At 36.8% G+C, this 25,805-nt stretch overlaps 7 protein-coding genes and 2 non-coding genes across 13 annotated transcripts; 6 read left to right on the top strand and 3 right to left on the bottom strand.

Moving 5' to 3' along the window:
- The first annotated feature begins 51 nt into the window (after positions 1 to 51).
- On the top strand, positions 52 to 1,203 carry Arpc3A (Actin-related protein 2/3 complex, subunit 3A). The gene is made up of 4 exons (XM_034331757.2): positions 52 to 281; positions 400 to 576; positions 659 to 854; positions 922 to 1,203. The coding sequence occupies exons 1-4, from the start codon at positions 276 to 278 to the stop codon at positions 1,074 to 1,076; spliced, it is 534 nt and encodes a 177-aa protein (XP_034187648.1). The 5' UTR covers positions 52 to 275; the 3' UTR covers positions 1,077 to 1,203.
- Positions 1,204 to 1,303: 100 nt separating this feature from the next.
- On the bottom strand, positions 1,304 to 3,038 carry RpL15 (ribosomal protein L15). Of its 2 annotated transcripts, none has more exons than XM_034331755.2 (5): positions 2,904 to 3,038; positions 2,374 to 2,574; positions 2,033 to 2,169; positions 1,840 to 1,950; positions 1,304 to 1,649 (listed from the first exon to the last, which is right to left on the bottom strand). In XM_034331755.2, the coding sequence occupies exons 2-5, from the start codon at positions 2,543 to 2,545 to the stop codon at positions 1,455 to 1,457; spliced, it is 615 nt and encodes a 204-aa protein (XP_034187646.1). In that variant the 5' UTR covers positions 2,546 to 2,574; positions 2,904 to 3,038; the 3' UTR covers positions 1,304 to 1,454. The 2 variants fall into 2 exon arrangements, with proteins under 2 accessions (XP_034187646.1, XP_034187647.1); XM_034331756.2 differs by having other exon boundaries at positions 2,802 to 2,926.
- Positions 3,039 to 3,691: 653 nt separating this feature from the next.
- LOC117607719 (uncharacterized) lies at positions 3,692 to 12,137 on the top strand. 3 transcript variants are annotated; one of them, XR_013062267.1, is made up of 5 exons: positions 3,692 to 4,108; positions 4,324 to 4,508; positions 4,601 to 4,969; positions 5,065 to 8,768; positions 8,862 to 12,137. XR_013062267.1 is itself a non-coding variant. In XM_034331751.2 (4 exons), the coding sequence occupies exons 1-4, from the start codon at positions 3,772 to 3,774 to the stop codon at positions 5,296 to 5,298; spliced, it is 1,125 nt and encodes a 374-aa protein (XP_034187642.2). In that variant the 5' UTR covers positions 3,692 to 3,771; the 3' UTR covers positions 5,299 to 12,137. The 3 variants fall into 3 exon arrangements, 1 of the variants encoding a protein (XP_034187642.2); XR_013062268.1 differs by having other exon boundaries at positions 5,065 to 8,998; positions 9,082 to 12,137; XM_034331751.2 differs by having other exon boundaries at positions 5,065 to 12,137.
- LOC117607717 (tubulointerstitial nephritis antigen-like) lies at positions 5,851 to 7,718 on the bottom strand. Its single transcript, XM_034331748.2, has 7 exons — positions 7,421 to 7,718; positions 7,283 to 7,346; positions 7,002 to 7,200; positions 6,575 to 6,870; positions 6,311 to 6,510; positions 6,082 to 6,242; positions 5,851 to 5,991 (listed from the first exon to the last, which is right to left on the bottom strand). The coding sequence occupies exons 1-7, from the start codon at positions 7,716 to 7,718 to the stop codon at positions 5,872 to 5,874; spliced, it is 1,338 nt and encodes a 445-aa protein (XP_034187639.1). The 3' UTR covers positions 5,851 to 5,871.
- A 503-nt stretch (positions 12,138 to 12,640) lies between the features above and the next one.
- TRNAP-AGG (transfer RNA proline (anticodon AGG)) lies at positions 12,641 to 12,712 on the bottom strand. The gene has a single exon. It is a non-coding gene; the product is annotated as a tRNA-Pro (tRNA).
- A 304-nt stretch (positions 12,713 to 13,016) lies between these two features.
- On the top strand, positions 13,017 to 13,090 carry TRNAT-AGU (transfer RNA threonine (anticodon AGU)). The gene has a single exon. It is a non-coding gene; the product is annotated as a tRNA-Thr (tRNA).
- A 219-nt stretch (positions 13,091 to 13,309) lies between these two features.
- Positions 13,310 to 17,770, top strand: nan (transient receptor potential cation channel subfamily V member nanchung). The gene is made up of 14 exons (XM_034331736.2): positions 13,310 to 13,627; positions 13,751 to 13,929; positions 13,997 to 14,084; positions 14,141 to 14,317; positions 14,377 to 14,566; positions 14,645 to 14,798; positions 14,880 to 15,134; positions 15,201 to 15,820; positions 15,944 to 16,109; positions 16,245 to 16,506; positions 16,955 to 17,136; positions 17,219 to 17,335; positions 17,421 to 17,546; positions 17,614 to 17,770. Exons 1-14 carry the CDS (start codon positions 13,537 to 13,539, stop codon positions 17,740 to 17,742), a joined length of 2,736 nt encoding a protein of 911 aa, XP_034187627.1. The 5' UTR covers positions 13,310 to 13,536; the 3' UTR covers positions 17,743 to 17,770.
- A 114-nt stretch (positions 17,771 to 17,884) lies between these two features.
- On the top strand, positions 17,885 to 18,956 carry LOC117607721 (dynein axonemal assembly factor 19). Its single transcript, XM_034331754.2, has 3 exons — positions 17,885 to 18,180; positions 18,252 to 18,523; positions 18,590 to 18,956. The coding sequence occupies exons 1-3, from the start codon at positions 18,028 to 18,030 to the stop codon at positions 18,888 to 18,890; spliced, it is 726 nt and encodes a 241-aa protein (XP_034187645.1). The 5' UTR covers positions 17,885 to 18,027; the 3' UTR covers positions 18,891 to 18,956.
- Positions 18,957 to 19,079: 123 nt separating this feature from the next.
- On the top strand, positions 19,080 to 25,184 carry LOC117607711 (putative phospholipid-transporting ATPase IIB). Of its 2 annotated transcripts, none has more exons than XM_034331733.2 (13): positions 19,080 to 19,919; positions 21,022 to 21,166; positions 21,251 to 21,523; positions 21,596 to 21,838; positions 21,920 to 22,108; positions 22,176 to 22,762; positions 22,832 to 23,248; positions 23,319 to 23,484; positions 23,569 to 23,947; positions 24,022 to 24,262; positions 24,375 to 24,541; positions 24,614 to 24,817; positions 24,899 to 25,184. In XM_034331733.2, the coding sequence occupies exons 1-13, from the start codon at positions 19,750 to 19,752 to the stop codon at positions 25,030 to 25,032; spliced, it is 3,315 nt and encodes a 1,104-aa protein (XP_034187624.1). In that variant the 5' UTR covers positions 19,080 to 19,749; the 3' UTR covers positions 25,033 to 25,184. The 2 variants fall into 2 exon arrangements, with proteins under 2 accessions (XP_034187624.1, XP_034187626.1); XM_034331735.2 differs by lacking the exon at positions 19,080 to 19,919 and adding an exon at positions 20,327 to 20,655.
- The last annotated feature ends 621 nt before the right edge of the window (positions 25,185 to 25,805 follow it).

Raw genomic sequence — 25,805 nt, 5'->3', positions numbered from 1 at the left:
TTTATATGCATAAATACGTATAAAACAGTCACAGCCTACATATATATACATAGAAAGGAATGAATGTAACGTTGAAATTTCAATGACTTTATAAATCAAAGATTTCATACTCGCTCCTTACTTTCCACATTGATGAATCAAGTCATATCTTGTCACTGTTGTTATATCCAAACAAAAACTGTAATGTGATGTGTATATAGAGAAATACGTTCTTTTAAAGTGACAAATATAAGTTTTTATTAAAGTAAAACGCAGCAAATATTCTTACTTACAATATGCCTGTAAGTAACCGTTTTAATAATGAATTTTGATTCAACAAATTCACGTATTATGGTTAGGGCGTCTCCCTCAGTTTAACTGACATCAGATTTATAGAAGTTATTCATTTCTTTATTATAGGCGTATCATTCAAGTTTTGTGGAACATAATGGAAACATTGGTAACATGGCACTTTTGCCAATTAGAACACATTTCAGGGGACCTGCACCTCCATTTAATGGAAAGGATCTAGATATAATTGATGAAGCATTGTACTTTTTCAAAGCAAATGTATTTTTTCGAACATATGAAATTAAGGTAATGTTCTGTTGCACGAATTATAAATTAAATTATAGTCCTATCATGTAAAATTTGCATCCTAATGGTTTTATCATTTTAGAGTGAAGCTGATAGACTTTTAATTTACATTACATTATATATTACTGAATGTTTGAAAAGATTGCAAAAATGTGCAACTCAAGCTCAAGCAACAAATGAGATGTATTCTCTTGCTATTTCGAAGTTTGACATTCCTGGTGATCCTGGATTTCCTCTGAATTCTGTATATGCTAAACCAAATAATCCTGTAGAAGCTGGTACGTATTGTATCATTTGCAACATTGAAAACAAAATTTATTATAAAAACACCTTTTTCCTTTACAGATACCATGAGACAGTATTTGCAACAAATAAGGCAGGAGACAGGTGTTAGGCTTGTAGAGAAAGTATATGGAGAAGATGGGAAACCAAGTAAATGGTGGTTATGTTTTGCCAAGAAAAAATTCATGGATAAATCCTTATCTGGACCTGGACAATAAAGTATACTTTTCGATACTGTTCCGTGGGATACAGTGGATGAATACAAGAAGTTACTGTATGAATTTGATAAAATAATGAAACTTGTGATTCAAAATAAAACTTACAAAAAACCAATACCCATAAATTGAGGATGATAACTGATGATTATTGTGCATCATATACTTACATATGTGATTAATCGATGAATTAAACTTATACACGTAATTTAAGTTTGTCTTCTTTCTCATATTTACTGGGAGCTGTTACTGATGTCATTTTTAAGAAAAAGATGTTTATTTCGCGCAGGATATACCATAATATTGATACAAGAAATTTTAACATATCAATGACATGATGTACCTCATCCGCGCAAAACTTAACATTAGAAATATTTAACTTTATCGCTTCCTGCGAAGCGATAAAGAGTTTCTTCTCAGCCATGCTGCACGACGCGAGCCACCGATAGTTTGTGAATAACGATGTCCCTTTCCTAAACCGCGTGAACTCCTGCCGGCTGACGTTTTTCCACGAAGTTCACGATGTTTATGTACCGCGTCGCATACCCAGTTAACTTTTGGATCGTTACGAATTGCCTAAAGTACAAATGATCGTAAATATTAGTTGCGTATCTTTTTTTTTGTCACGCTAATAAAACATGATGGTCTTTTCCAATTCAGACATCCAAGGAAGAGTAAAAATCATGAATTATCGACAACAATATAATGATATCATCATTTTGGATAAACACATTTTTAAAAATGAGTTATACATCATAAAATGTACCTTATGCGCAGGATCGACCAGAATAACCTCATAGTATTTGTACGAGGAGTCCTGAGCTACCCAGTAGCTGTTTAAGACTCGTAAACCACCGCAACGACGACCAACACGTTCCTAAAAAACGCGATGAAATGATATGAATTTTTAAATTGATATTAAATAATGGGTGTAGAGGGAGGGCGCATTTTATACTAACTTCAGCAACTGATTGCAACTTCCTAGTTGGTTTCAACTGATTAACACCGTGGCTTTTGGGTTTTCCGTATGTTGCACCCTTTGGCACGGGACGTTTACGACCACCTCTTCGTACACGGATTCTAAATATTACAAAACCTGCGTATTCAGAAAATTTCTCATTTGATTTTTACTGCATTTGTAAAATTAACATTGTATAATAAATAATAAAGAGTATCAGTAGTATCGGAATACACGTATTCACCATGTAACTGTAAGAGTGGTGCACGGTACTATATCATCATATAGAATAATTATGATAGAAACTCAAAGTTTTATTAAAGAATCGTTATATATGGATACCTTGTTTGGCTTTATAGCCCAAACGACGAGCTTTATCGGGTCTCGATGGTCTGGGAGCACGATGCATTTTGGTTAGCTGACGATACTGCCAACATCTGACTCGTAGCAAAAAGCGAAGCACATCGCTTTGCTTTTTGCGATAGAGCTCCTGCATATACTTGTAGGCACCCATCTCGAATCCCCGAGAAGACAGGAACGAACCTATGAACACACGTGAAAAGGATGAAAATAAATCGATGGACGAAAGATATTTAAAAATATTTAAAAATATTGAAGAATATTTAAGAAACAGTTCACTATAAAAGTATAAAATCTTAACAGACTTATCATGTGTTAACATGTACAAGAAAATAAAATATGAATATAGGTTAATTTTAGTGGAACAATAAATACATTTTCTTGAAAATAATATTAAAAATTATATGAACATTTTGTATAAACAAGCCTGGTAATGAAACTCCTTTGCTCGTGGGTGAAAAAAGTATACCGATTCTTGAAATAAATTACGATTTCCAACACGTTACACTCACCCCACGGAATTAGAACAGAAGGAAAGGAATGGATTTCCAGCGCATCGGTGTATCAAACCATTTTCAAATAAAATATTAAAGACGGTGTACTCGATGCCGTGAATATCGAAGACGAAGACATCTGTAGAGAAGAAAGTGCGTTAAACCTTTCTCTCTCAGACACCTGTCTGATGCTTGTGATCGTAAATACAATTTTGACTCCCTTTAATTCTGTTTCACAGAAATCAGGCAAAATCACCACAAGACTGAAAAATTATTAAAATAATTGTTTGAGAAACTTGTATCTTAAATAGACCACCATAAATTAGTTTTAAAATTCGATCTCAGCACCATCTATACAAAAAGGGCGGAAACTACTCAACAACTTACCGACCTTGTTTTCGGGAACACTAGCGCCCTCTTTCGCAAGGCAGTAGAAACCACTTATCGACTTATCATACGGTAGTCGGTAAATTGTCGAGTAGTTTCCGCCTTCTTTGTATAGGCGGCGCTGTGATCGAATTTTAAAAATAATTTATGGCGGTCTTTTTAAGATGCAAGTTTGTCAAACAATTATTTTAATCTTACAATTAATTTATAATCAACCTGTGACGCCATCAGAGGTTCCATAATGAAACCTTCATCTGCTATCTATATTACATCGAAGCAATTCGTTGTTACTATCAATTTGCCTTAGTCTTTTGCAGTGCAAAGTGTTTCACATTTCTGTACTAAGATAGAGCAGATGACGCTCGTTCTTGAGGGAGAAATTCAAGTCGTGGCGCGGTTTTATTATCGAGCGACCCGGTGACCTTTGGTCTGGAAATTGATTATTTCAGAAGAGGTAGCGTGAATAAATTGGTAAGTCGATAAGGAGACGCAGTTCGCGATGGAGAGCCGTTCGGACAGTATAAAGGATCCAATTTATTATCCTTCGATGGAAGAAACAGGGGAGGGATTCGGTACAAGTACGGACGTCGAAACGGTGGAAAGAAGCAGAAGTTCCGCTGGTAGTCAGGAACTTGGTCTTGAAGAAACTAACGCGTTGAAAGTACCGCGTAAATTTATCACTAACTGGCGACAAGCTTGCGATCGTACTCGCGACAGGACAAAGGATTTACTGAAGAGGTGGCGTACCGTTTCCAGCAATATCGACCAAGTTATTGCCGTTCCAGTTTCTGACAAGCAACTAGAACAACATCCCAGTTGGAGCGTACACGTTTGGAGTAAGCTCTAGCAACTGCCTGTTATAATGCGAACGTTAGGCAGGGTATAAAAAACGTAAAAAAATAAAATACGTAAATTCGGGAATTATTTAAAGATTATTTACGTATTATGCTTAAAACTCTAAATTAACGAAACACCTTTCTTTCTTTCCTTTCCGTTTTTGTTGTTGTTTGCCTTTTGTTTTCTTGGTTTTCCTTCTATCATTGAAACACAGCAACATGGGTGAGTCGGTATCCCAGCGACGAGAATCTGATCGCTCTGGAAAAAGCTACGAAGGAAGGAAAAATAACAGATCTAGCAACCATTCAACGAGACAAATTCTCTCATTTTTTCACTTACCTTCTGGACCACGATAAAGACGGTTTCGTTAACAGGAAGGACTTTCGGATGCTTTCGGAGGTAGCTATATACAAATAACTTTCCACATATTTTAGAATAAAAAATAAATAAAGAAGATCGCTTTTCGAGACAGAATGTTTTATGTTTAAAAGCGATTGAGAAGATTCGCGGATTGGTCGTGGAACGGACCCGAGTATTTACGATTGATGGAAATTGAACAAGGATTAGCCGAATTGATTCTTCAGGAAAAGAAATTCGAAGGAGACGAAGGAAAGAGGATCAGTTTGGAAGAGTGGTTAACCTGGTGGGCAAAAATCGTTGCACCACCCGGTGGAGTAGCATACGAGGACGTTCCTTTCTGGCTGAAAATGTTGCCGAAAATATTTTTCCTGGCTATCAATAGCTCTGCGACTGGAATCATTTCTAAAAAAGAACTTGGTTCTTTTTACGGATCTGTCGTTGGCCTGGATTCCGACAGGATTTCCAAGTGCTTGAACATCGCGTATAATTCATTGACATCGGTAAACGTTTACTGCTATATCGTCTCGATTTAAACTTATCGTTAATCTTATGATAATACGGTAATATAAAAGGATTATTTTTGTGCCTTCTTTAGAACGGGGATCATCAGCTGCGTTGGCCACAATATCAACTCGCATTCGCCAACTTCCTCTTTGGTCGTGGCCCTTTTGGTCCCGGTGAACATTTCCTTGGTATGACGGATTTCTGCGTAAATCGAGGCAACGACGTACCATTTCCGATCGATTATTCCGCGATGAACACACCGAGGGATAAATTGGAAGTGTACAATCCACACCTCAGAACTAGTCGGCGCAGCGTCGTAGTTTGAAACACGGACGAGACGTTCAATGAAGCGTAGGGAGAGCTTCATTGTTTCAGATTTTCACTTTGGCAGACCGCGTTTTCGTGAAAAGAAATCTGCAAAAGCTGTTGCCTCTCAACGACGATCAATAAAAATGATCTAGTTTCGGAAAACTTTTTTCTCTCTTTTTTTTTATTCCGTACTTTGGAGTATAAACGTTCTGCATAGAACGGTTATAGTTGCGTAGAGGTTGAATTATCTACAAAAGTAGGTTAAAATATGTATATGTGATTTTTGGTGGAAAAGAACATCCACTGTAATTTGCCGCGAGTCGTAATACATGTAACGTAATTATTAGAAATATGGCATAACGAGAAATGAATCGCTTTGTAAATGATTCGCTTGTCCTACAAATGAAACAGCGCGTCGAGAAGGAAAAACAACAGACAGTCTAAAACGATGATTATCCGGCAGGATGCAGGATCGAGGATCGACAATGATTCGATAAATGCACCGTCTATTCGGTCGTTGAAGTTTCCGATGAATGACAAGCGTCGATACGTAAGAATTTGAGGTCATCGAGACAAGGAAAGGTTTTCCTTAGACGGTTTTCGCCCATACTCCTAGTACGAACGACTCAATCTCGCACTCGTTGGTGCCTCTTTGAATTCGAAAGAGGCCGTTCTCGCCCCACATGTAACCCCAAGAGTTGACGACCAGCTAGAAAGAAAAGAAGACGATTATACGATAAGCGATAGGATTTTCCTTCGCTTTCTTTTCTCCTGAAAAGAAGAAAGCGAGGAAACCTACCCAATATTTAAGCGGTGGATCAGGAGGATACATGGAAGGCTCTTCTCCCCATCCGATTATTCTAACCGAGTGGTAGCCAGATTCGTAGAGTTCTGAGGTCGTCGAGTGCTTATACACTCCCGATTCGTAGGAGAAAAAGTCTTGATAGACTCTCATCGTAGCTAGGAAGGTTGACAGTTTGATTAATATCTCACTGATTGATTCGTACGATCGATTAAAAAGTAGTTACCTTGGACAGGCCCCGAGGTGAGAATCTCTTCCATAATGTCGGTCTCGTTAGCGAGCCGATAAGCTGGTCCCACCTTGTACAATTCTGTACGAAGGGGATTCTTTGGAGGGGCGCATCCGGCGCCCATTAAATCGGTTCTCTTTCGAAGTCGGCATTGGTCATTGCTTGCTCTCCACGGATAGCAGTGTTCGTCGACCAAGCTGGAAGACGAATTGACACACGGTGAATTGAATATATGGGTGTTGAGAAAGTAAATGAAATTACCCAAATTTGCGCATAAACATCCAAGCTCTGTCCAAATGACCACCGTTGCAGCCTTGTTGCCCTCTGTTGTTGCATGAAAGCAAATGTTGCGCGCTGAGAAGAACGCTATCGGCGCCTTTGCTCATGATCGCGAATCTATCGGATGCTACGTGGGCGCTGGAAATGGCCCAGGACGCACCGCACCATCCTTGATCCTCGATATCCGATATGTCTCCTGGCCAACGGTGCCTGGCGTCGAATTCGCGGGGCAACGATTCCGGATCGTAAATTCGTTGCACGGCATTCATCCGGTAGACCTTTCGAATTTCGAACGATCGATTTGATAAAAACGTACGAATCAACTTGGAACAGGATTCACCTGTTCGCTTCTACCTGCTTGAATACTTATCGCGAGTAGTTATGAAATCGAAAGGTCGTAGGTACTTACCGATCGCGACGGGTTCAACGTGCCCAGGCGAAGTTGCACGCCTTCCTTTAACGTTCTACCATGGAATTCGGAATAGTTTCGAGCCTTCCACTTCAACGACGGGCTCATCGCGTTGATCTCTTCGATCAGTTCTCGCTCTTGCAAGCATCGATTCTGCTCGCAAAGTACCTCCGCGCGTCTACCAACTGAGGTACATTTGCTGGAAAGAAAGGGGAGCAAAAGTTGGTACCGATAGACGAAGGGTTAACGAGACAAGAAGAGAAAAGAAAGATATAATGTACCACAAGTTGCAGTTGTCTTTAAAAGCTTGACCGTGAATGTAGTACTTTCCCTTGTACAGGCATTCTGCAACGAACATAGAATATTTATGTAGTTGGTAAGAAAAGATGAATCGAAATGAAATTTCGTTAATTACGAACGTCTAAACTCATCGGGCCGCGATGTGGTGGTGACGTTAGGCTCGATTCCTTTACAGTGGCTCCAGTAATCCGGGCAGCAGTCCTCTTCTCTGGGCCGATCGCAGAAATCGTCGCAGTAACATATCGTTGTATGAATCGGGGCGCTGCATTCGTCCTGACGATCCGGGCAACACCTGCCCTCCGGGAATCTTTCGGCACAGTACGGCCCGGGTCGCAGCCCCGTGAAATCAGGCACCCCTTTTACGATCGACAACAGCAGAAAGAAAACGATGCTCCCGAAGCTTTCCCACGATTGCATTTTCGTCCGGTTTGATCCTGAAAATCGATTAAACTCTCTGGCATTTCGGCTCGGTGAGACAACCGATAGCTTTAGCAAGCGAAATATCGCATTCTACGTATAACGCGGTTGTAAAAGAATGTCGAAGGTCGCCCCGGCGATTCATCGTTTCTTCTCGTTACATTTTATTCTACTTTCGTCCACCATCCACCGCGTACGTGATATTCGGTGGCAAATGGCACGATAACGGTGTCAAGTCCACGCGACGAGCCTTTACGAAAACGCGTCGTCCAGTCTCGTGTTTATTGGAACCGCTTCAAACGATTCCAACTTCTTGTTAAATGTCACGCGCATAATTTGTCTCGCAAGAAACAGGGTGGAAGAGTAGACTGCGCTGACCGTGAAACGATGGAACCTTGTGTAACGAGGTCGCGCGAGTATCTTTCGAACGAACCCGACGACGAAGACGGCGTCGGCGTCGGCGGACGGACGTGGTTATTGAACGTATTAGAATATTAATAGAATTTACCAGACTGGAACATATCTCGTCTCTAATATTTACCTACCTACAATAGTAAAAGAGCTACGAACGTGGGTGAATTTTCGGTTGATTTAAAATGGTCAAACATGAGATAAGAAAATGGCAAACTGGCACGACTCGCGTCATGAATCTAGAAGCAGAATTATAAGTTAGCACGCGCGCGTTTCTGAGCGGACGAACAACGATCTTGACCCGTTTCTTGCCATTAGGAACAGACTGGCAACGCGCATCCATCTTTCCTATCTGTCTGACCCTTTCTGCAATTAACGAAGATCTTGCTGAAACGTTTTCCTACTCCAAGCTTATATCTTCAACGACTAGAAATGTTCATAGGGTATATATAGAATTTAGTACGATTTTAACGTGATTTACCGCGAAGTGCGTACTCTCTCGTAATCGGTGAGTCATCCAACTTTGAAACTCTGAAGAGGCTGGCCCGAGTGTTACCGAAACTAACGTTGCTGCCAAAAAGAAAAAATAAAGAACGAAGGACACGAACTAGAATCGAAATAATAATCCTGGCCGTGAAAGTGAGTAAACAATTGCAAAGTAGATACATAGATAATTTCGATTAGAAGAGGCAGCTGGGTACAAGGAGTAATTGTTCTTGGATGTTCCGTAAGGTTGACGTCAGAGATAGTATTACTCAATGAATGCAGTCAATGGAAAACTATGCAATCATTTATCGGCCGACAAGTGAGACGGATTGTTCGACGAACGATCCGGTGCTTATGATTTAATTCGGAGAAGCGATACGTAGGTATGTGTCCGATTTAATCAATTTCCATGCCAATTAGATCACTCGTCAATCATAAATACCGACTGGATAATTGATTTTTTCAGCCTTCTAAATTCTCAACAAAATGATTAACTCGAACATCAATCAAAATAACACGCTATTCGAATGTGATGAATGGATCTTTGCTTTGAAATTTTGACGCTACCTTGTTCTCGTATCTTATACATACAAATACGAGCCTCTATCAAAGAACATCAATGACGAATGTTTTTTTTTTTTTCGTTCGAGGAAATAAGTGATCGTTATCGTTGATTCGCGAGACGATTCCTACGAAAGTACATACGTTCGAATCACGAAGATCTATATTTGGATCGCGCGTCATGCGAACGCGCTCGAATCCTTCGAAATTTGAATCACTATTTTATAGGGGACCGGTATAATCGAAGGTAGAAGCGCGAATACATTTATCGGTTACAGTTTCAGCAAGATCGGCAGACGGTGCTGCTATTTGTCTCGTTTCGAAACACCGCGACCTGACTTTCCTTTATCTTCTTCTTAAAAATAATAAAAAGTAGGTTAATTCGCGAGGAACATAGCGATCAAACAAGCCGTTCAACGATACGGTAACGATGAAAGATAGCAATCAAGGAGAATCAGTAAACACGATGACATAATAAAGTAAGGAGAGATATCAAAGTTGCTGGATCGTCGTTGTCGGTATACTCGAAAACAGCTGGTTTGTTCCTAGACGCGGTACACTTAAAATTCCAACGAACATCGATCTAAATTCGAATCCGAATCTAAATCTAAATCTACATCTAAATTGACCTGTTGAGGATCTCGAAACGCGGCAAAGTCGGCTCCGTTTCGTTCGCGATTAAATCATTCCTCTCCTTTCAAAGATAGATTAATTTCGGAAACGTTACGAGAATATGCTTATACATACGCGCGTATAATTATAGCGATGCGTATGCAATCGTGAATCGTTTTTTAAAAAAAAACGAAAAAACGACTAAAAACAATGTAGGAAAAGAGGTCACGAAAACACGTTGGCGAGATCGTATATTTTTAAGCGGGTTTCAACGTTTCGGGAGCGAGATCTTTTTCGGATTTATGTGTATCGATAAAACAAACAGGAACGAATGAGCCGCGGAGAGCTCGACTGATATTCCAGCCACGATTATTTTTATAGTGTTATCCGAGAACTCGAATCTTTCGACTTCGGAGGGAAACGAAAATTCAAATCTGCCCGGTGATAAAGCGTTTCCGGTATCGAACGGAATTTTCTTCTACGACGATTCATTCGATATTATAATAATAATAATAATAATAATAATAATAAATTTATTATCGACAGATACTTCTCGACTCGATCCGATCGGTCCGATTAGGTGAGCCGTTGCGTGCCAATTAAACAACGTAACTCCTCGATAAAACGAGAAACGTTTCCTCGAAGAAATTTTTCCTGATATCGATTCGATCGTTTCGCATGAAAATCATTTGAACGATTTATCGAACCTCTATCTCGATCTCCTTGCGCGTTTTTCCATCCGTATTCTCTCCCTTTTTATTCCGCTCCGTCCTTTCCTCTCTTTTTAATCTGTTTATCACATGGCGCGCCAATGCTTATACGCGATCTTTCAAATTGTTCGCGCTAAAAATAACGCGAACGTCATATTAACGCGTATGCGCCCGTTGTCCCAAATTCCAATCGTTCTTTCTGCGTTATGAATTCAATTTTAAGAATCTTTTCTTTCTATTTAGATATCGATGAGTTTCGAAGAACAACAAGTACAAGATTGCTATTTCTTGATGTTTCCTTCTCAGATAAGCGCCTAGTGTATTATGTTCACGTTACGTTTACAAACTGTCAATTATTAATTGGTAGTTAAATACAGGGCCAACTCTGAGATTTCGGGGGTCCGAAGCGAGCTCCGAAAAAGGGCCCCTTATAAAGCTTGTATAACTAATTTAGATTCAAGTAAACATTACTCTTCTTGCATTCTTAAACGCAAAATCGTCTTATGGGGGCCCTGATTAAATAGCATCGAAACGATTTTGGCGTAATACGTAATTGCAGGTAACAGTAGTACTCTGAATGAAACAATAAAAGAAAGGGAATGTAATTTTGAGTCTCGTCACGATGTGCACGATATACATAAGAGGCTGGCGGAAATTTTTATATTCGTAACGAGATGCTTGTTCCGGACGTGTCTCGAATCGTTATCGATAAATCGTAAAGTGAAAAAAGCGTTTTCGCAACTCGCGTATATTTCGTATCGTATAGTTTCATTTCAGTTCACGAACAGGTATTTCTCGTTGATACTGTATCGCCAATTATTAAAACACATACACGATATAGGTGTTAAGGTGTTTTTATAATTGCGTACCAAGATAACATATAACGTTGAGGAAATTCTGCCTTGAATCGAGAGATCGAACGGTAAGAATCAAACTTCGAACTTGAGCGGATAATGATTAGGTGTATACAGCCGTGGCGACGCGACGCGTCGCGACGCAACGGGACGCTGTAAACTGTAGACAAACGATCGCGTTTATGGAAACATCAATTTTTTCAAAGCAATTTACTTAAAGTGCAAGCATTAGCTGCAATTAGATTCTCTAATGATTACTCTATTAATATAACGCAACACGATAAAATTTTCATTTACGTATTCATCGAGAAAAAAAAATCTAATACTTTGCGTTTACGCGCATTAAAGTATATCTTAACTCTTTGATAGCCGATTTTACATATTTATGACTTTGAACTGCTTCGAATTTAATGCATTATTCACTAACTAATATGTAATCCTATCGATGGTTTTCTTTTAGATACAGATAAAAATCATAAAGTTACGAGAGTCTTAAGTACCAGGAAATAAATGGCGGTTAAATATGTTACGATATATTTCTTTCGCTTACCCGTTGTGTCACTTGCTGTTCAGTGCTTAATCCAGGATTCTTGAGATCCAAAGCAATAAATATTAGAAACTTCCTTCACGAAGATAACGCGCTCAAAAAATTTTCATATGTTCTCTGTTGAGTGCGATAGTGGGGAATTTTAAAGATTCGATTTGATAAACGAGATTGAAAACAAAAAAGATAACACGAGAAGGAAGAACGTAGGTGCAAATGAAAAAAAGAAAAAAAAGAAAAATGAAGGATGTTAAAGGAATTCACATTAGCAAAGTAGAAGTAAGTTTAAAGTCGCGACAGATTCGCGATCGGAAAAGATTAGAAGGGTATAAAAGTCGGTGCTGGCGGCTCGAAAGCACGAGCCTAACTGGCCCGTGAACACACTAGGTAAATGCGAACTAAATGTTAGCGTCTCGCAGTACATCGCGTTTCGGTTTCCTCTCGTCTTCTCGACGGATCTCCTTACGAGTACTTCCGTCGGCATTCGTCATTCCTTGAATAAGTAAAGGTCTCTGATTAAATTCATTCGCGATCGTGAAACGACGCATCTCCGCGGTATCATCTTTTGCCAACTTATACATTCAACTAATCTACTAATGTTCGTTCCTCTTTGCTAAGCTGATAAATTTTTACTACTTTTAAAAATTATCAACTTTCTCTTCAAAAATTGAAACCACGTCTTTCATATTATTTTTCTCTTTTTTTCAGTGTGAATATAAAAAAAAAAAAATGAAAAAAAAACCTGGGCTCGTCCGGGATTTGAACCCGGGACCTCTCGCACCCTAAGCGAGAATCATACCCCTAGACCAACGAGCCACGCTTGCAAACTTTTCTTAATCTACTTAAAATAATGTCATTCTTGATACTACATTTTTTTTCATTATAATTACAGGATTTTACTTGTAACTATTCACAATTTATAATATGTATGTAACAATAAATTCAAAGTGTTCTTCGAAAAAATACATTAATCATCGTACGTTAAACTAAATAAATAAACTTTAACTTTAAACATTTTAAATTTGCGTTTTCAAAGAAATATTCAAACAAACAAAATTATTTAATTCGAAAACTATTTTTTAATCTATGTAAACGATTAGTAAGAAACACATCTCAAGAAGGCGCCGTGGCTTAGTTGGTTAAAGCGCCTGTCTAGTAAACAGGAGATCGAGGGTTCGAATCCCTCCGGAGCCTGAAAAGTGTGTTTATTTTTTTCCTTCTTCCAATCAATTATAATTAATTTATTTTCAAGGAAAATGCGTATTATCTTTTTAAAACACGATTATAGTTAAAAAGAGAAAAATAAGATGCAAGAACTATTATTCACATAAAAAGAAACTTACCATCTTTTCAACATGTCTGTTCCCTTACTCTTGCCTTCCATCACTTTTTCATCTCTCTATCTCGGAATTGAACTCTGAAATAAGAATAATTACCTATTAAAATATGAAAAATACGTATGTATATGTATACGGGCATACATATAGGGTAGAACGTTTGCGTGATCGATATGGAACAGATACTCTATGGTGACGAGAATACTTTAAACATTGGATCTCAAACGATATTTCTCGTATCTATTCGTTCTTTCAAAGAAGTATGATCGCTAATATCATCGAATAGAATCAATTTGCAAAGTCATGGGCAATACGGAGAGCAACGTAGCTAGCGGAGTGAAGAAACAGACGGATGCTTCGTCTATCTTACTTTACAAATTGGTCGATTTAAAAGGTAAGAGTTGAAACGCATGTAGAAAATATAGAAACAAGTGTATCGCATTAACAAGACCGAGGAGAAGTAGCTAAAGACAGAGGAAAGGTTTGACGGCTGTAACGGAACTCGATTCTGAAACAGGTGGTGGTTTATTAGTGGACATGATGAAAAGAGCAACGCAAACTAAACAGTACGCTGAACTAGATCACGCTCTAAGAACAAAAGTGGAGCCGTATTTATACAATAAGGGTAAAGGTAAATGGATCCCGATTGAAAAGTTGGTGTTGCTACGAAACAAGGATCGTCCGAAGCATAAAATGGTAAAAAGTTGAATCGACCGTGCGACAAATGTAAGAGTAAACGAATTGTAAATTTTACTCGTTACAGCTTCCACCATTAAGGGCTATGGAAAATCCGGCCGATTACGATATAGACAAAGATATGGGCGACGAAGAAGCGGACGAAACGAAAATCGGTAAGAATCGATAGGTGTACGTAATTACATTACGATAGGTGCATTACATTTATCAGATAAGAGCAAGTACAGATTGGTCTGCTGGAGCTTGGGCGAAAGAGGAGCAGTCGGGGAGACGATTTTTCATTTATGTATGTTACACGCGACTACTATTCACATCGACCTGGCTAAACGTTTACTACGTTTTTATCCTAAGCTGATCAACGACGTTTACATCAGCGACGAGTATTACGGTTGGTTATTAACAACGTATTCAAAACGTATTCGCATATAATCGTTTGCTCTTTGACAGGCGAGAACGCGTTACACATCGCTATAGTGAACGAAGATCCAGCATTGGTAAAGTTCCTCCTCGACAGCGGTGCGGACGTGCACGAAAGATGCATAGGAAATTTTATGTCCCCGGAAGATCAAAAAGCATCGAGATCGGACAGCCTCGATCACGAATGGGTTTGCGTAGCTCCCGAAACGGATTACAGCGGGTAATTACGGCTAGAACTAAATTTTCGCTCTCGCAACACCCTTCGCACGTGTCTACTTGTTTTATCGTGTACGCGTAGGTACGTTTATTGGGGCGAATATCCTTTGAGCTTCGCAGCGTGTTTAGGGCAGGAAGAATGTTACAGACTGATACTTGCCAGAGGGGCAGATCCCGACAAACAAGACACCAATGGAAATACGGTTCTACATATGTTGGTGATCTACGAGAAGTTGGTAAGCTTTCCTCTAATCTAATCGCATCGAAAGCTCTTAATTAACGAAAACTCTAAATTGATTCGTTTCGGTTGGAACAAGACCACTTTCGATATGGCGTACGAGGTAGGTGCGTCGTTGGCGATTAGAAACACGCAACATTTAACACCGTTGACGCTGTCGGCGAAACTGGCAAGGATCGAAATGTTTTTCCACATCTTAAACATCGAGAGGGAAATTTATTGGCAAATTGGCAGCATCACATGCGCGGCTTATCCCCTCTCGCAAGTAGACACCATCGACGTTAACACCGGCAGCATCAGTCACAACTCTGCTTTGAATTTGGTGGTATTCGGCGTGAGTTGATAACTATCTTTGCTGCTTTCCTTTTATCCGCAGATACGAGGTTTCTCTTTTTTTTAGGAAAAGGACGAGCATTTGGAACTTATGGACGGTATCCTGGTTGATCTGTTAAACGCCAAATGGAACACTTTCGTCAAATCTCGATTTTATCGTCAATTTTTCCTCTTTTGTTTTTACTTCATCTTGTCCTTGATCAGCTTCACCCTTCGTCCTGGTCCATCGGCTATGCCATCGAGCTCTACGACTACTCAAACTCCTCTCACAACCGTCGAATCGTCGACTACACCGCACTCGTCTGATCTTCTTTCGAATTTGATTCCAATGACTGATCGGAAAATGTTTCATAATTTGAGTCCCTCGGTGTTTGTTAACGAAATCGTAGAAAATGCTTTAATTTCTAATTTGAAGTTCTCCTTGAATGTAACAGCGTCTCGCTTGGACCAGCTAAAACTCGATCTCGTAACCCACATAATGTCTAGTCTAAAAAATCTTTTGACTATTATCGAGAACGAGACTGAAAGCCAACCATTTAACGACTTTAGTCGGCAATCTGCCGTATTTACCGATCATTTGCACCACGAAAATGATACTAATACGAGTACCTTCGTTACCATTGATTCCACAACCAAACTGTTATTCGATGATGCTGTACTGCTCGATAACAATAATAAGAGCAATTGGTATGTAACAATGGATTGTGTGAAAACGATGTAACTTAAGAGTTTCATTTTTCTTATTGAAAAATTCAAAGAAGATGAAACGAAATCCTTACACGGTTTCCTTTTTACTCTTTTTTCAATAAGGTGGGACCATCTTACCAAAGAATGCCGACTGATGCAACTGACCACAGTATCTGCGAATATTCGATTAATCGCTGAAATATTCATGGAAATTGCGGCTATTCTCTACATTATTGCAGCGCTACGAGAAGCCAGGTTTCTAGGTCTCAACATGTTCATCGAAAATCTAGTAAGGAGACAACATTCTTTCTTCGTTCACCTTTCGTCACCGTTTCCACCGTTCTTGATTATTTAAAAATTTACCTCGACAAAAGCGTCGTTACAAATTACTGATACATTAGTAATGAGGGTTGTTAATTTCCAGATGACTGCACCATCGAGGGTAATGTTTCTCTTCTCCTGCTGCATATTGTTGTCTTTTCCATTTTTGCGATTATCCTGTGCCGACGAAATGGAAGATATGCTAGCAGTAGTGGTAATGTTAACCACAGCACCGTATTTTTTATTTTTCTGCAGAGGATTTAAAACTGTCGGCCCTTTCGTTGTAATGATCTACAGAATGATCACGGGCGATCTACTTCGATTCGTATCCATCTATTTGGTGTTCGTAATTGGATTCTCCCAAGGTAAATCCAACACCTGGATCATTCTGATAAAATTTTCGATCGAGACACCTTGCCGATAATCCTTCTACTAGTAGTCGATACACGTTTTCATTCTATTACGATCGCTACTCTTCCTTGGCCTGAAACTTTTGGCACGCGATAAAAGATACCTGCATTTTACTTTCGCACGTAGATCACGGTTAAAAATAAACTTTAGATCGGAAGATAACTGATCAATTAAATTAACGTACGAAGAAGTACACACAGAAATGTTTTTTTGTAAAATTATTAAATAAAATCAAGTAGTTGTAAATTAATTTGTATAGCTTCTCGAGAAACCTCAAGTTATTTGGTCCAATTTTAAATGAGGTATTCTGTTTTAAACGGTGTGCGAATACTTTTTTCTATAGCTGTATGTAAATATTAAACAAATTCTACATCATTATTTAAGTGTCGCCTTTCATTACAGCTTATTACATTATATTTTTATCTTTCGACAATCCTAATACACCAGAAGGTGTGGACGATTCGATAAGCAATCCAATGCCATCGCCGATAGAAAGCATCATGGCAATGTTCCTTATGAGTATGACGAACTTTGGGGATTACTATGGTGCGTTTGAGAGAACTCAACACGAAATGGAAGCCAAGGTGATACCTTCCTATCGCAATCAAACTTCTGTTCACCCTCTATAACAATAAACATCTAATGTAAAGATTCATTCCGTCGTAGTTCATGTTTGTTGTCTACATGGCAATTGTTGCTATCTTACTTGTGAACATGTTAATCGCTATGATGGGGAATACGTATCAAAAAATCGCAGAAACTAGGAACGAGTGGCAGAGACAAGTATTTCATTCATCTCTACCTTTCTTACTTCCTTTCGCTAAAAACTTTATTATAATCATATTTTGATTAGAACCGATAATTCCAGTGGGCACGTATAGTTTTGGTAGTAGAACGAGGAGTAAGTCCACAAGAAAGACTTAAAAAGTTGATGGATTATTCTCAACCAATGTCAGAGGGTCGTAGAGCGTTGGTTCTTCGATTGAATCAATCGGTATAAAATGATACTAATTAGCGCATTAAAATTACTATCTATTAATGAAACCAAATACATATTTTAGGAAGAAGACAAGGAAGACATGAAAGAAATTTTGGAAATGAAGAGGACCCACGACAAATTGTGCAAGAAAAGGCAGCTAAAATCAGCAAAGGAGAAAACTGTAACAAGAGAGGATAATATTATTGTATAATGTTATTTTTATTCTATAAATAGGTATAAAAACATATATTCCATTAAATTATGTTTTGTATATATAATATAATAAAATATTTTAACTGTAACTTATCTTTAAATTTATTTTCTCAACATTTCCTTCTTTGTATTAAATTATATATTATATCCGTATTGGTAACTATAGCAACTGCTTACTATGGCTAGTAACAAATGCCAATTAACTTGTGCATTCGCTAGTCCACTGCTTCTTGTTAAAAACATTCTGTAAAATCAAACAGATTACATATTAACAGTTTCAAAAATGAGTAAACTAAAATGTGTGATAAATTATAAAAGTTTAGAATTAGAGCTTCAGGAAGCTCTTAGAGCAGATGAATTATATAAATTACAAAATGATACCAAGATTAGAGCAGTTGAGCAAAATGTACCTACATATGAAGCTTTTAGACAAATGGTAATGACACATTCACTTTAATGCTAGATTTACAAATAGAAAATAATTTAATTAAATAAGTTTATCTTTAGGTACTAGCAGCTCATCTGAAACCTTTACAACACAGTGATATTCAACCTAAAATGAAAGGATCTTGGAATCCTGTTGTTAATAATGATAATTCCAGTACTACAATGCTATTTGATAAGTTAAACAAAAAGCATGCAAAAGATTGCTTAAAATCATTAAATAACAATAATGGTACCTATAAAGAAGAAATACCCACTACACAGGAACAATTTGTACAAGTTTGGAAAACTATTACAACGTACAAAAATAAATTTAATTATCTCCAAAGTATAAGGTACGATACTGCACCTTTTAGATAATTTATCTAATCATGAAATGTGAAATCTTAACGTTATTTCAGACATATCTTGCTCGATAAAATATTTCGTACTGAAATCCCTTCGACATTACTTGTAGAAATAATAAATGTATGCCTTCAAAATCTTTCGGATGGGAATAACGTTATAACCACCGTTGATATTTTGAATACTTTAAGTAAATGCAATAGGTTTTCTTTGGCAGTGAGCTTTATGGGAAAAGATGAAAGAGAAATGTGTTTACGGCTATTCAATAAAATTCTTATTAACGTGGACTATAAAGATGAAGTTCTAAGAGATGCGATTAAAAAACTGGGGTTAATTTATGAAGTCACATTTGAATAATGCTATGTAATGACTAATGAATTCATAAAAATAAAAATATGTTATATAACATAAGAAGAAAAGCAAACGTAGGTGAATATCTAATTTGTCACAAATATGATACTTGAAAAAAAATAATATACGTTTAAAAGATGTAAGCATGCGCGTAGCGAAGACCAACACCACGTGATTGACAAGTGCTTACTATGGCGACGTACACTGTAATCCTAAATAGTTCGAAACATCGTGATCAAAGTTGAATGAAAGTTAGTTTGAAAACCAATCGAAATTTCGACAGGTTTAAATCTGTTTTTGTCTTAAATCAAAATGACTGAAACGTCCGGTAGTAAACTTTCTTATTACCGTTGTGTAAATGACACCTTGCGATGCGTACGGCTACGTAAGTACGTGGGAAGAGCCAACCGTATACATGTATGCATGTATAGCGCATGTATTCACGCATTTCGTAAACAAACAAAATCGTTGAATTGACCGATAAAATGTCAGTTTATAGTGTAACTTTGAATTTCTTCAACGAAGAATTTGAAAACAGATGCAAGTTATTTATCGAAAACCGCGATACTATCTAATCGAAATACGGCTTGCTAAGTCACAAACTTACGTTACTACTTATACATGCGTACGATATATTTAGATGGTGTAACCCTTTAGTATCATGTGACACGTACGATATATCGTCGTAAGAAAAGCGAGATTTATCTATAGCAAGTTTCGTCACTGGAAAAAAAATATATGTATGTACTTACGTATATATCTGTATACATGTTGTGCTAATATTTAGTATATTATAAAGTCATGATACTAATGGTGTATCTGTAGTAAATTGTAAAGAAAATTTACCCACTGGCTTGTCGGAAATATGCGGTTAGAAGAAATGCCATTACGTTTAAGCTCGGACGAGCGGGATTTTGAAATGGACGAAGAAACCGACTATCTTCTTCAACCTTCCGAAGATAGTATAAGATTATTGACGTCGAGAAGACGACGAATTAACGATTGTTCCATATTCCTCAAAAATTTTTTTTGCGGGTAAGTTACATTCGATATTTGAATGAAGAACCAAATAGACGAGAAATGTTTCATATTCTGTCAGATATATCTGCTTATGATAAACTACTAATTTTAACGGTAGCCAACATAACAGGTAGTAAAGAGTTACCAAATTAACGCAGAAAATTGAATATAAAAATGAAATATCTAAAACAGAGTATATATCTGTGTATATATACATAAATAGTATTGTTTATTTGAGAAAACGTTTGATGTTCAACATATATAAATAAAAAATATTTTATTTTAAAAAGAAAACTCTAATTTATAAGTTGTAACTTCGGTAGAAACAAGTGAAAGAATATTGAATAATGTTGCCACATCTGATTTGATGTAATGAATATTTATTTGTGTCAATGAAAATATGTAAATAAATGTTAGGTATATTGAAAAATTGTATAAACATCAACATTACTTTACCGTTAATGAAATATAGTGTGGTATAAGTTGCTATAGTAAGTACATATATAGATGAATTCATCTTGTAAGCGCCTGCTCCGTGGATATTATGATATCATGACGGACTTTTGTTGAACGTTGAATGATAGTTTTTCAAGAAGTATTTTTTAGCGAGAAACTAAATACATAACGGTGTTGTTTTATATGATTTGTAACAAAGACATATCTAAATGGAGACGCAAAGCAATGTTATAAGGCTATCGAAGGAAGATATTCCGTTAATATCTAAACCGCGAAATGACAATTCCTGGACAAGGTGACGTACATTTTGCTGTAACTAAAAACTTCGATTTCCTTTTAATTCTCCATATTATAGGATTAATTGAATTTTAATAATTATTTTTATAATATTTCATTCGATTTTTATTCAAAATTCATTATCGAATTCATTTTCAAAATTAATTTTTATATTATAATAAATAAATTATTCTTAATTCTTATGCCTTATCTAATATACCTAATTTTTCAATAATCCTTTTTTATTATTTTTAAACTTGATAATTAACATTTACATTTATACTTGTGTACCTGTTGTTGATGTGTTACAAGGAGAAATATAGTAAACTGGTATTTATTGATTATAATTTTGATCCTTTACCTCTTTGCTGTTTTGTTATTACAGATGTTGTACCTGGATGTTAAGAAGATGTTGTAGAGAACGTGAGTTAAGAGCTAGAGTTATTCACATTGGTCAGCCTATGCATGAAAAGTTTCCTACTAATGTCATAAGGAATCAAAAATATAATGTTGTTACATTTTTGCCTTTGGTAAGATATGATATTGATTATTTGAAACACAATATAATATAGAATAAAGAAATTTCAATTAACATCTGTTATCTTGTTTCTCAGGTTCTCTTCCAACAATTTAAATTTTTCTTAAATCTATACTTTTTGCTTATGGCTATATCTCAGTTCATACCAGATATAAGAATAGGGTACCTATATACTTATTGGGGACCTTTATGTTTCGTGTTAACTGTTACAATTTGTCGGGAAGCAATTGATGATTTCAGACGATACAAGAGAGACAAAGAAGTGAATGCCCAGAAATATTACAGATTAGTGAAAGGTTTTGATACCCCAGAACTAATACCAAGTTCTAAATTGCGCGTGGGTGATTTGGTAAGCAAGCAAGAAACCATACTCAGGTGAAAATATTAAATGAATATTCATACCATTGCTCCTTTTCCTAAGGTAATTGTGGAGAAAGGTCAGAGAGTTCCAGCTGATTTGGTTTTATTACGAACGACTGAGAAATCTGGCGCGTGCTTTGTAAGAACAGATCAGTTGGATGGAGAAACGGATTGGAAACTGCGACTAGCTGTACCTGCTACACAAAAATTGGAGAATAATTCTCAATTGTTCGATATAAAAGCTAGTATATATGTGGAAAAGCCCCAAAAGGATATTCACAGCTTTATCGGAACATTTACGAGGGTAGAACTTCTGTTATTTAACAACTACATCCGGTATATAATAATCTCTAATAATTATTGTATTATATATTATTGCTTACAGTACGATGGATACAGTAGCGAAGAAAGTTTAGGCGTTGATAATACATTATGGGCAAACACAGCTGTTGCGTCGGGTTCGGCGCTCGGTATCGTTGTATACACAGGACAAGAGACTAGATCTCTCATGAATCATTCTGCGCCACGATCAAAAGTTGGTTTATTAGATCAAGAGATAAATCAGTTGACAAAGGTATCGTATTCGATTCTCTGACTTCCATTACTGCCAGACACTTTAAAATAAATTTTTAACTTTATAGGTCTTATTTTGTGCTGTAATTGGATTAGCATTAGTAATGATGTCTTTGAAAGGATTTAACGGGCCATGGTATCGTTATATGTTTCGTTTCGTTTTATTGTTCTCCTATATAATACCCATCAGTTTAAGAGTGAATTTGGATATGGGGAAAGCTTTTTATGCGTGGTGTATACAAAGAGACAAGGAAATTTCTGGAACGGTTGTAAGAACCACTACCATCCCGGAGGAACTTGGTCGCATTTCCTATCTATTAAGCGACAAGACGGGCACATTAACACAGAATAAAATGGTTTTCAAGAAGTTGCATTTAGGCATGATATCTTACGGTCAAGAAACGTTCGACGAAGTTATGAATGTACTAAAAACCTATTACTCTTCTACGTCTGAAACATCACCGGTAAAGCCGTCGATATCTGCGCACAGTGGAAAAGTAAGAAGATCCGAAAGTACAAGGATATACGACGCAGTGCACGCTTTAGCATTGTGCCACAATGTAACACCGGTTTATGACGAAGTAAATAAAGCAACTAATTTGGACACAGTAAGCGTCCAAACAGGAGAAACAGGAGATTCTGGTTCTATTCAAAGGTTATTTGTGAAAAATTAATTACACTTTTACGACTTTAAACTCTTATACTTACATCGCTCCTGTTTTAGTCAAACAGAAGCGGATCAGCATTATTATTTGCCAGAACAGAAACGCAATTACCAGGCTTCCAGTCCGGATGAAGTGGCATTGGTTAAATGGACAGAAGAAATGGGATTGGCATTAGTGAAACGGGATTTAAATTTCATGCAGCTGAAAGCTCCAAATGGAAAAATTTTAAACTATACGATTTTACAAATATTTCCATTCACATCGGAGACCAAACGAATGGGGATAATAGTAAAAGAAGAGTCTAGTTCTGAAATAATATTTTATCTGAAAGGGGCGGACGTAGTGATGTCCGGTATAGTTCAGTATAATGATTGGCTTGAAGAAGAGTGCGGCAACATGGCACGTGAAGGTTTAAGAACGTTAGTTGTTGCAAAGAAGAATCTAACGGAAGAACAGTATCTTGACTTTGAAGCAAGGTATCATTATCAAATGTTTTACGATAAAACGATTAAAAACAACTGATTACTTAGACGTTTTTTCATTTAGATACAATGCGGCCAGAATGAGTGTCAGTGATCGTGTCTCAAGAGTCGTGGCGGTTATTGAAAGTTTAGAAAGGGAAATGGAGTTACTGTGCGTGACCGGTGTTGAAGATAGATTACAGGATAGAGTAAGGCCAACGTTGGAATTATTAAGAAATGCTGGAATTAAGGTACACGATCCTTTCGTCTCCTCCCATTTCGTTTCAATGATCGATTCTATTTACGAATATTTCTTCTTATGTTTCTTTTTTCAGATATGGATGTTAACGGGTGATAAACTGGAAACCGCTACTTGCATAGCAAAATCTTCACGTTTGGTTTCACGAACGCAAGGTCTTCACGTTTTTAAATCAGTGGTAACTCGCACAGATGCACATTTAGAATTAAACACATTTCGTAAAAAACAAGACTGTGCCTTAGTTATCAGCGGAGATTCTTTGGAGGTTTGCTTGCAATATTATGAACAAGAATTTTTGGAATTGGCCTGCGGTTCACCTGCTGTTGTCTGCTGTCGATGTTCACCCACTCAGAAGGCCGAAGTCGTCAGTCTTATTCAAAGACATACAGGAAAAAGAACCGCAGCTGTCGGAGATGGTGGTAACGATGTATCTATGATACAAGCAGCAGATGCTGGTAATTTTTGCTCTTGTAACATTTACGCTGGGACGAAAAAAATATTATATAATTGCATTTGATATACATTTTAGGTATAGGTCTGGAAGGTCTTGAAGGGAGACAGGCTTCTTTAGCGGCAGATTTTTCTATTTCTCAGTTTAGCCATTTGGCTAATCTCCTGTTGGTTCATGGACGAAGAAGTTACAAACGGTCTGCCGCTTTAAGTCAGTTCGTTATTCATAGAGGTTTAATTATCTCAACCATGCAAGCTGTATTCTCTGCAGTTTTTTATTTGTCTTCGGTATCCTTGTATCAGGGATTTTTAATGGTTGGGTAAGAAAAGTATTCATTTCATTTAATGAGATATTCCAATCGATCAGCGTCTAGCTTTTGTAATAAACTTTCCTTAACAACATTGATACTAACAAAGAAAATTATTTTATAGTTATGGAACGATATATACAATGTTTCCCGTATTTTCTTTGGTGTTAGACAAAGATGTATCGGGAAAAATAGCACTTACTTATCCGGAACTTTATAAAGAACTTAGTAAAGGTCGATCGTTGTCTTACAAGACGTTTTTCATGTGGATTTTAATAAGCATATATCAAGGTACTGTTTTAACAATTTTTCATTGGTCGCATATATTGTAAAAGTGTTTTAATTATTCAAATTGATCTTCAGGTGGTGTTATAATGTACGGGGCCCTTATAATGTTTGAAGATGAATTCATTCATATAGTGGCAATTAGTTTCACCGCACTTGTTTTAACGGAATTAATTATGGTAGCCTTGACGATCAGAACATGGCATCATATTATGATACTTGCAGAAATTTTTTCATTGGCACTATATCTGTTATCTTTGGTCGTTCTTAAGGATTATTTCGGTATGTTTAATACGTACATACTTTCAACAACGAATAAGTTGAACAAATATATTTAACTATTTGTCTTCGTTTTGTACACAGATGCCGAGTTTATCAAGACAACGGACTTTTTGTGGAAAGTATTGTTAATAACTTTAATTTCTTGCATGCCATTGTATATTTTAAAATTCTTGCGAAAAAAGTTTTCACCTCCTAGTTACACCAAATTATCTTAAGCTTCATACACAGCTATCTCATTTGGTACATACAATTAACAATCGTACAAAGAATTGAAAGCTCTACTTTTGTTGAAGTGATAAAAAAAAAAGATTTATTTGCAAAGTTACTATTATTAATTTGAGTTTTGTACTCGGTACAAAGACAAACTTCCAATTTATAAACATTATTAAATTTTTTGTTCCTGAAAACATTTAGCATTTCATTCGGACCATTGTGATGAATGAAGGCAAAACTTATTTTTCTTCAAATTAATAATAAATTCCGTTGTTCCGTTAACATATGATGCAACATACTGTAAACATTTTCCCTTATTTATTCAGATTATAAATTAAACTGTATTCAAATTTTATTAATTGTAAGTAGGGATTTTAAAACGAGCACCTTCAGTATACTATTAATATTATTTGTGTTTATTTATTAAAACAACAAGCTTCTCTCATTCTTATGTGTTCACACAGCATAGCATTTTATTCAATCTCACCTAATGCTTATCGTATACATTCAATCATGTTATTTACAGTATTTTGTATGTTAAGTTTGTAGTTCACGGATGCTTGACTAATTAAAAGTACGTGATGCTTTATTTGACAGTTTCTAGTGTATATAATGGATGTGAGCAAACGTCCAAAGTTAAATTTTAATTTTTGTAAATTAGGCGCGACATTTTTCATTTTCTATCATTTTTCTCTAATAAAATATTTTTACTTTATACTATGAATCAAATTATTTTCAAATGTAATATGTAATTTAATATAATTTTGTTATGCAA

The sequence above is a fragment of the Osmia lignaria genome, chromosome 6 (genome assembly GCF_051020975.1).
Source record: "Osmia lignaria lignaria isolate PbOS001 chromosome 6, iyOsmLign1, whole genome shotgun sequence".
Lineage (NCBI taxonomy): Eukaryota > Metazoa > Arthropoda > Insecta > Hymenoptera > Megachilidae > Osmia > Osmia lignaria.
This window is presented reverse-complemented; position numbering and strand designations above follow the sequence as displayed.

Coding starts and splice junctions, on each gene's coding strand:
- LOC117607717 (XM_034331748.2), bottom strand. CDS start 7,718: ATGCAATCGTGGGAAAGCTTCGGGAGCATCGTTTTCTTTCTGCTGTTG. Junction 7,201..7,282: donor AAAGACAACTGCAACTTGTG/GTACATTATATC, acceptor CTTTCTTTCCAG/CAAATGTACCTCAGTTGGTA. Junction 6,871..7,001: donor CGTTGAACCCGTCGCGATCG/GTAAGTACCTAC, acceptor GAAATTCGAAAG/GTCTACCGGATGAATGCCGT.
- LOC117607711 (XM_034331733.2), top strand. CDS start 19,750: ATGCGGTTAGAAGAAATGCCATTACGTTTAAGCTCGGACGAGCGGGAT. Junction 22,109..22,175: donor AGATAAATCAGTTGACAAAG/GTATCGTATTCG, acceptor TTAACTTTATAG/GTCTTATTTTGTGCTGTAAT. Junction 22,763..22,831: donor GATTCTGGTTCTATTCAAAG/GTTATTTGTGAA, acceptor CTCCTGTTTTAG/TCAAACAGAAGCGGATCAGC.
- nan (XM_034331736.2), top strand. CDS start 13,537: ATGGGCAATACGGAGAGCAACGTAGCTAGCGGAGTGAAGAAACAGACG. Junction 13,930..13,996: donor ATCGTCCGAAGCATAAAATG/GTAAAAAGTTGA, acceptor TACTCGTTACAG/CTTCCACCATTAAGGGCTAT. Junction 14,799..14,879: donor TGGTGATCTACGAGAAGTTG/GTAAGCTTTCCT, acceptor GGTTGGAACAAG/ACCACTTTCGATATGGCGTA.
- Arpc3A (XM_034331757.2), top strand. Junction 577..658: donor TTCGAACATATGAAATTAAG/GTAATGTTCTGT, acceptor TTATCATTTTAG/AGTGAAGCTGATAGACTTTT. Junction 855..921: donor AAATAATCCTGTAGAAGCTG/GTACGTATTGTA, acceptor TTTCCTTTACAG/ATACCATGAGACAGTATTTG.
- RpL15 (XM_034331755.2), bottom strand. CDS start 2,545: ATGGGTGCCTACAAGTATATGCAGGAGCTCTATCGCAAAAAGCAAAGC. Junction 2,170..2,373: donor GGGCTATAAAGCCAAACAAG/GTATCCATATAT, acceptor CTGAATACGCAG/GTTTTGTAATATTTAGAATC. Junction 1,650..1,839: donor TGGTCGATCCTGCGCATAAG/GTACATTTTATG, acceptor TTTGTACTTTAG/GCAATTCGTAACGATCCAAA.
- LOC117607721 (XM_034331754.2), top strand. CDS start 18,028: ATGAGTAAACTAAAATGTGTGATAAATTATAAAAGTTTAGAATTAGAG. Junction 18,181..18,251: donor ATGAAGCTTTTAGACAAATG/GTAATGACACAT, acceptor GTTTATCTTTAG/GTACTAGCAGCTCATCTGAA. Junction 18,524..18,589: donor AATTATCTCCAAAGTATAAG/GTACGATACTGC, acceptor ACGTTATTTCAG/ACATATCTTGCTCGATAAAA.
- LOC117607719 (XM_034331751.2), top strand. CDS start 3,772: ATGGAGAGCCGTTCGGACAGTATAAAGGATCCAATTTATTATCCTTCG. Junction 4,109..4,323: donor TTGGAGCGTACACGTTTGGA/GTAAGCTCTAGC, acceptor ATTGAAACACAG/CAACATGGGTGAGTCGGTAT. Junction 4,509..4,600: donor ACTTTCGGATGCTTTCGGAG/GTAGCTATATAC, acceptor TATGTTTAAAAG/CGATTGAGAAGATTCGCGGA.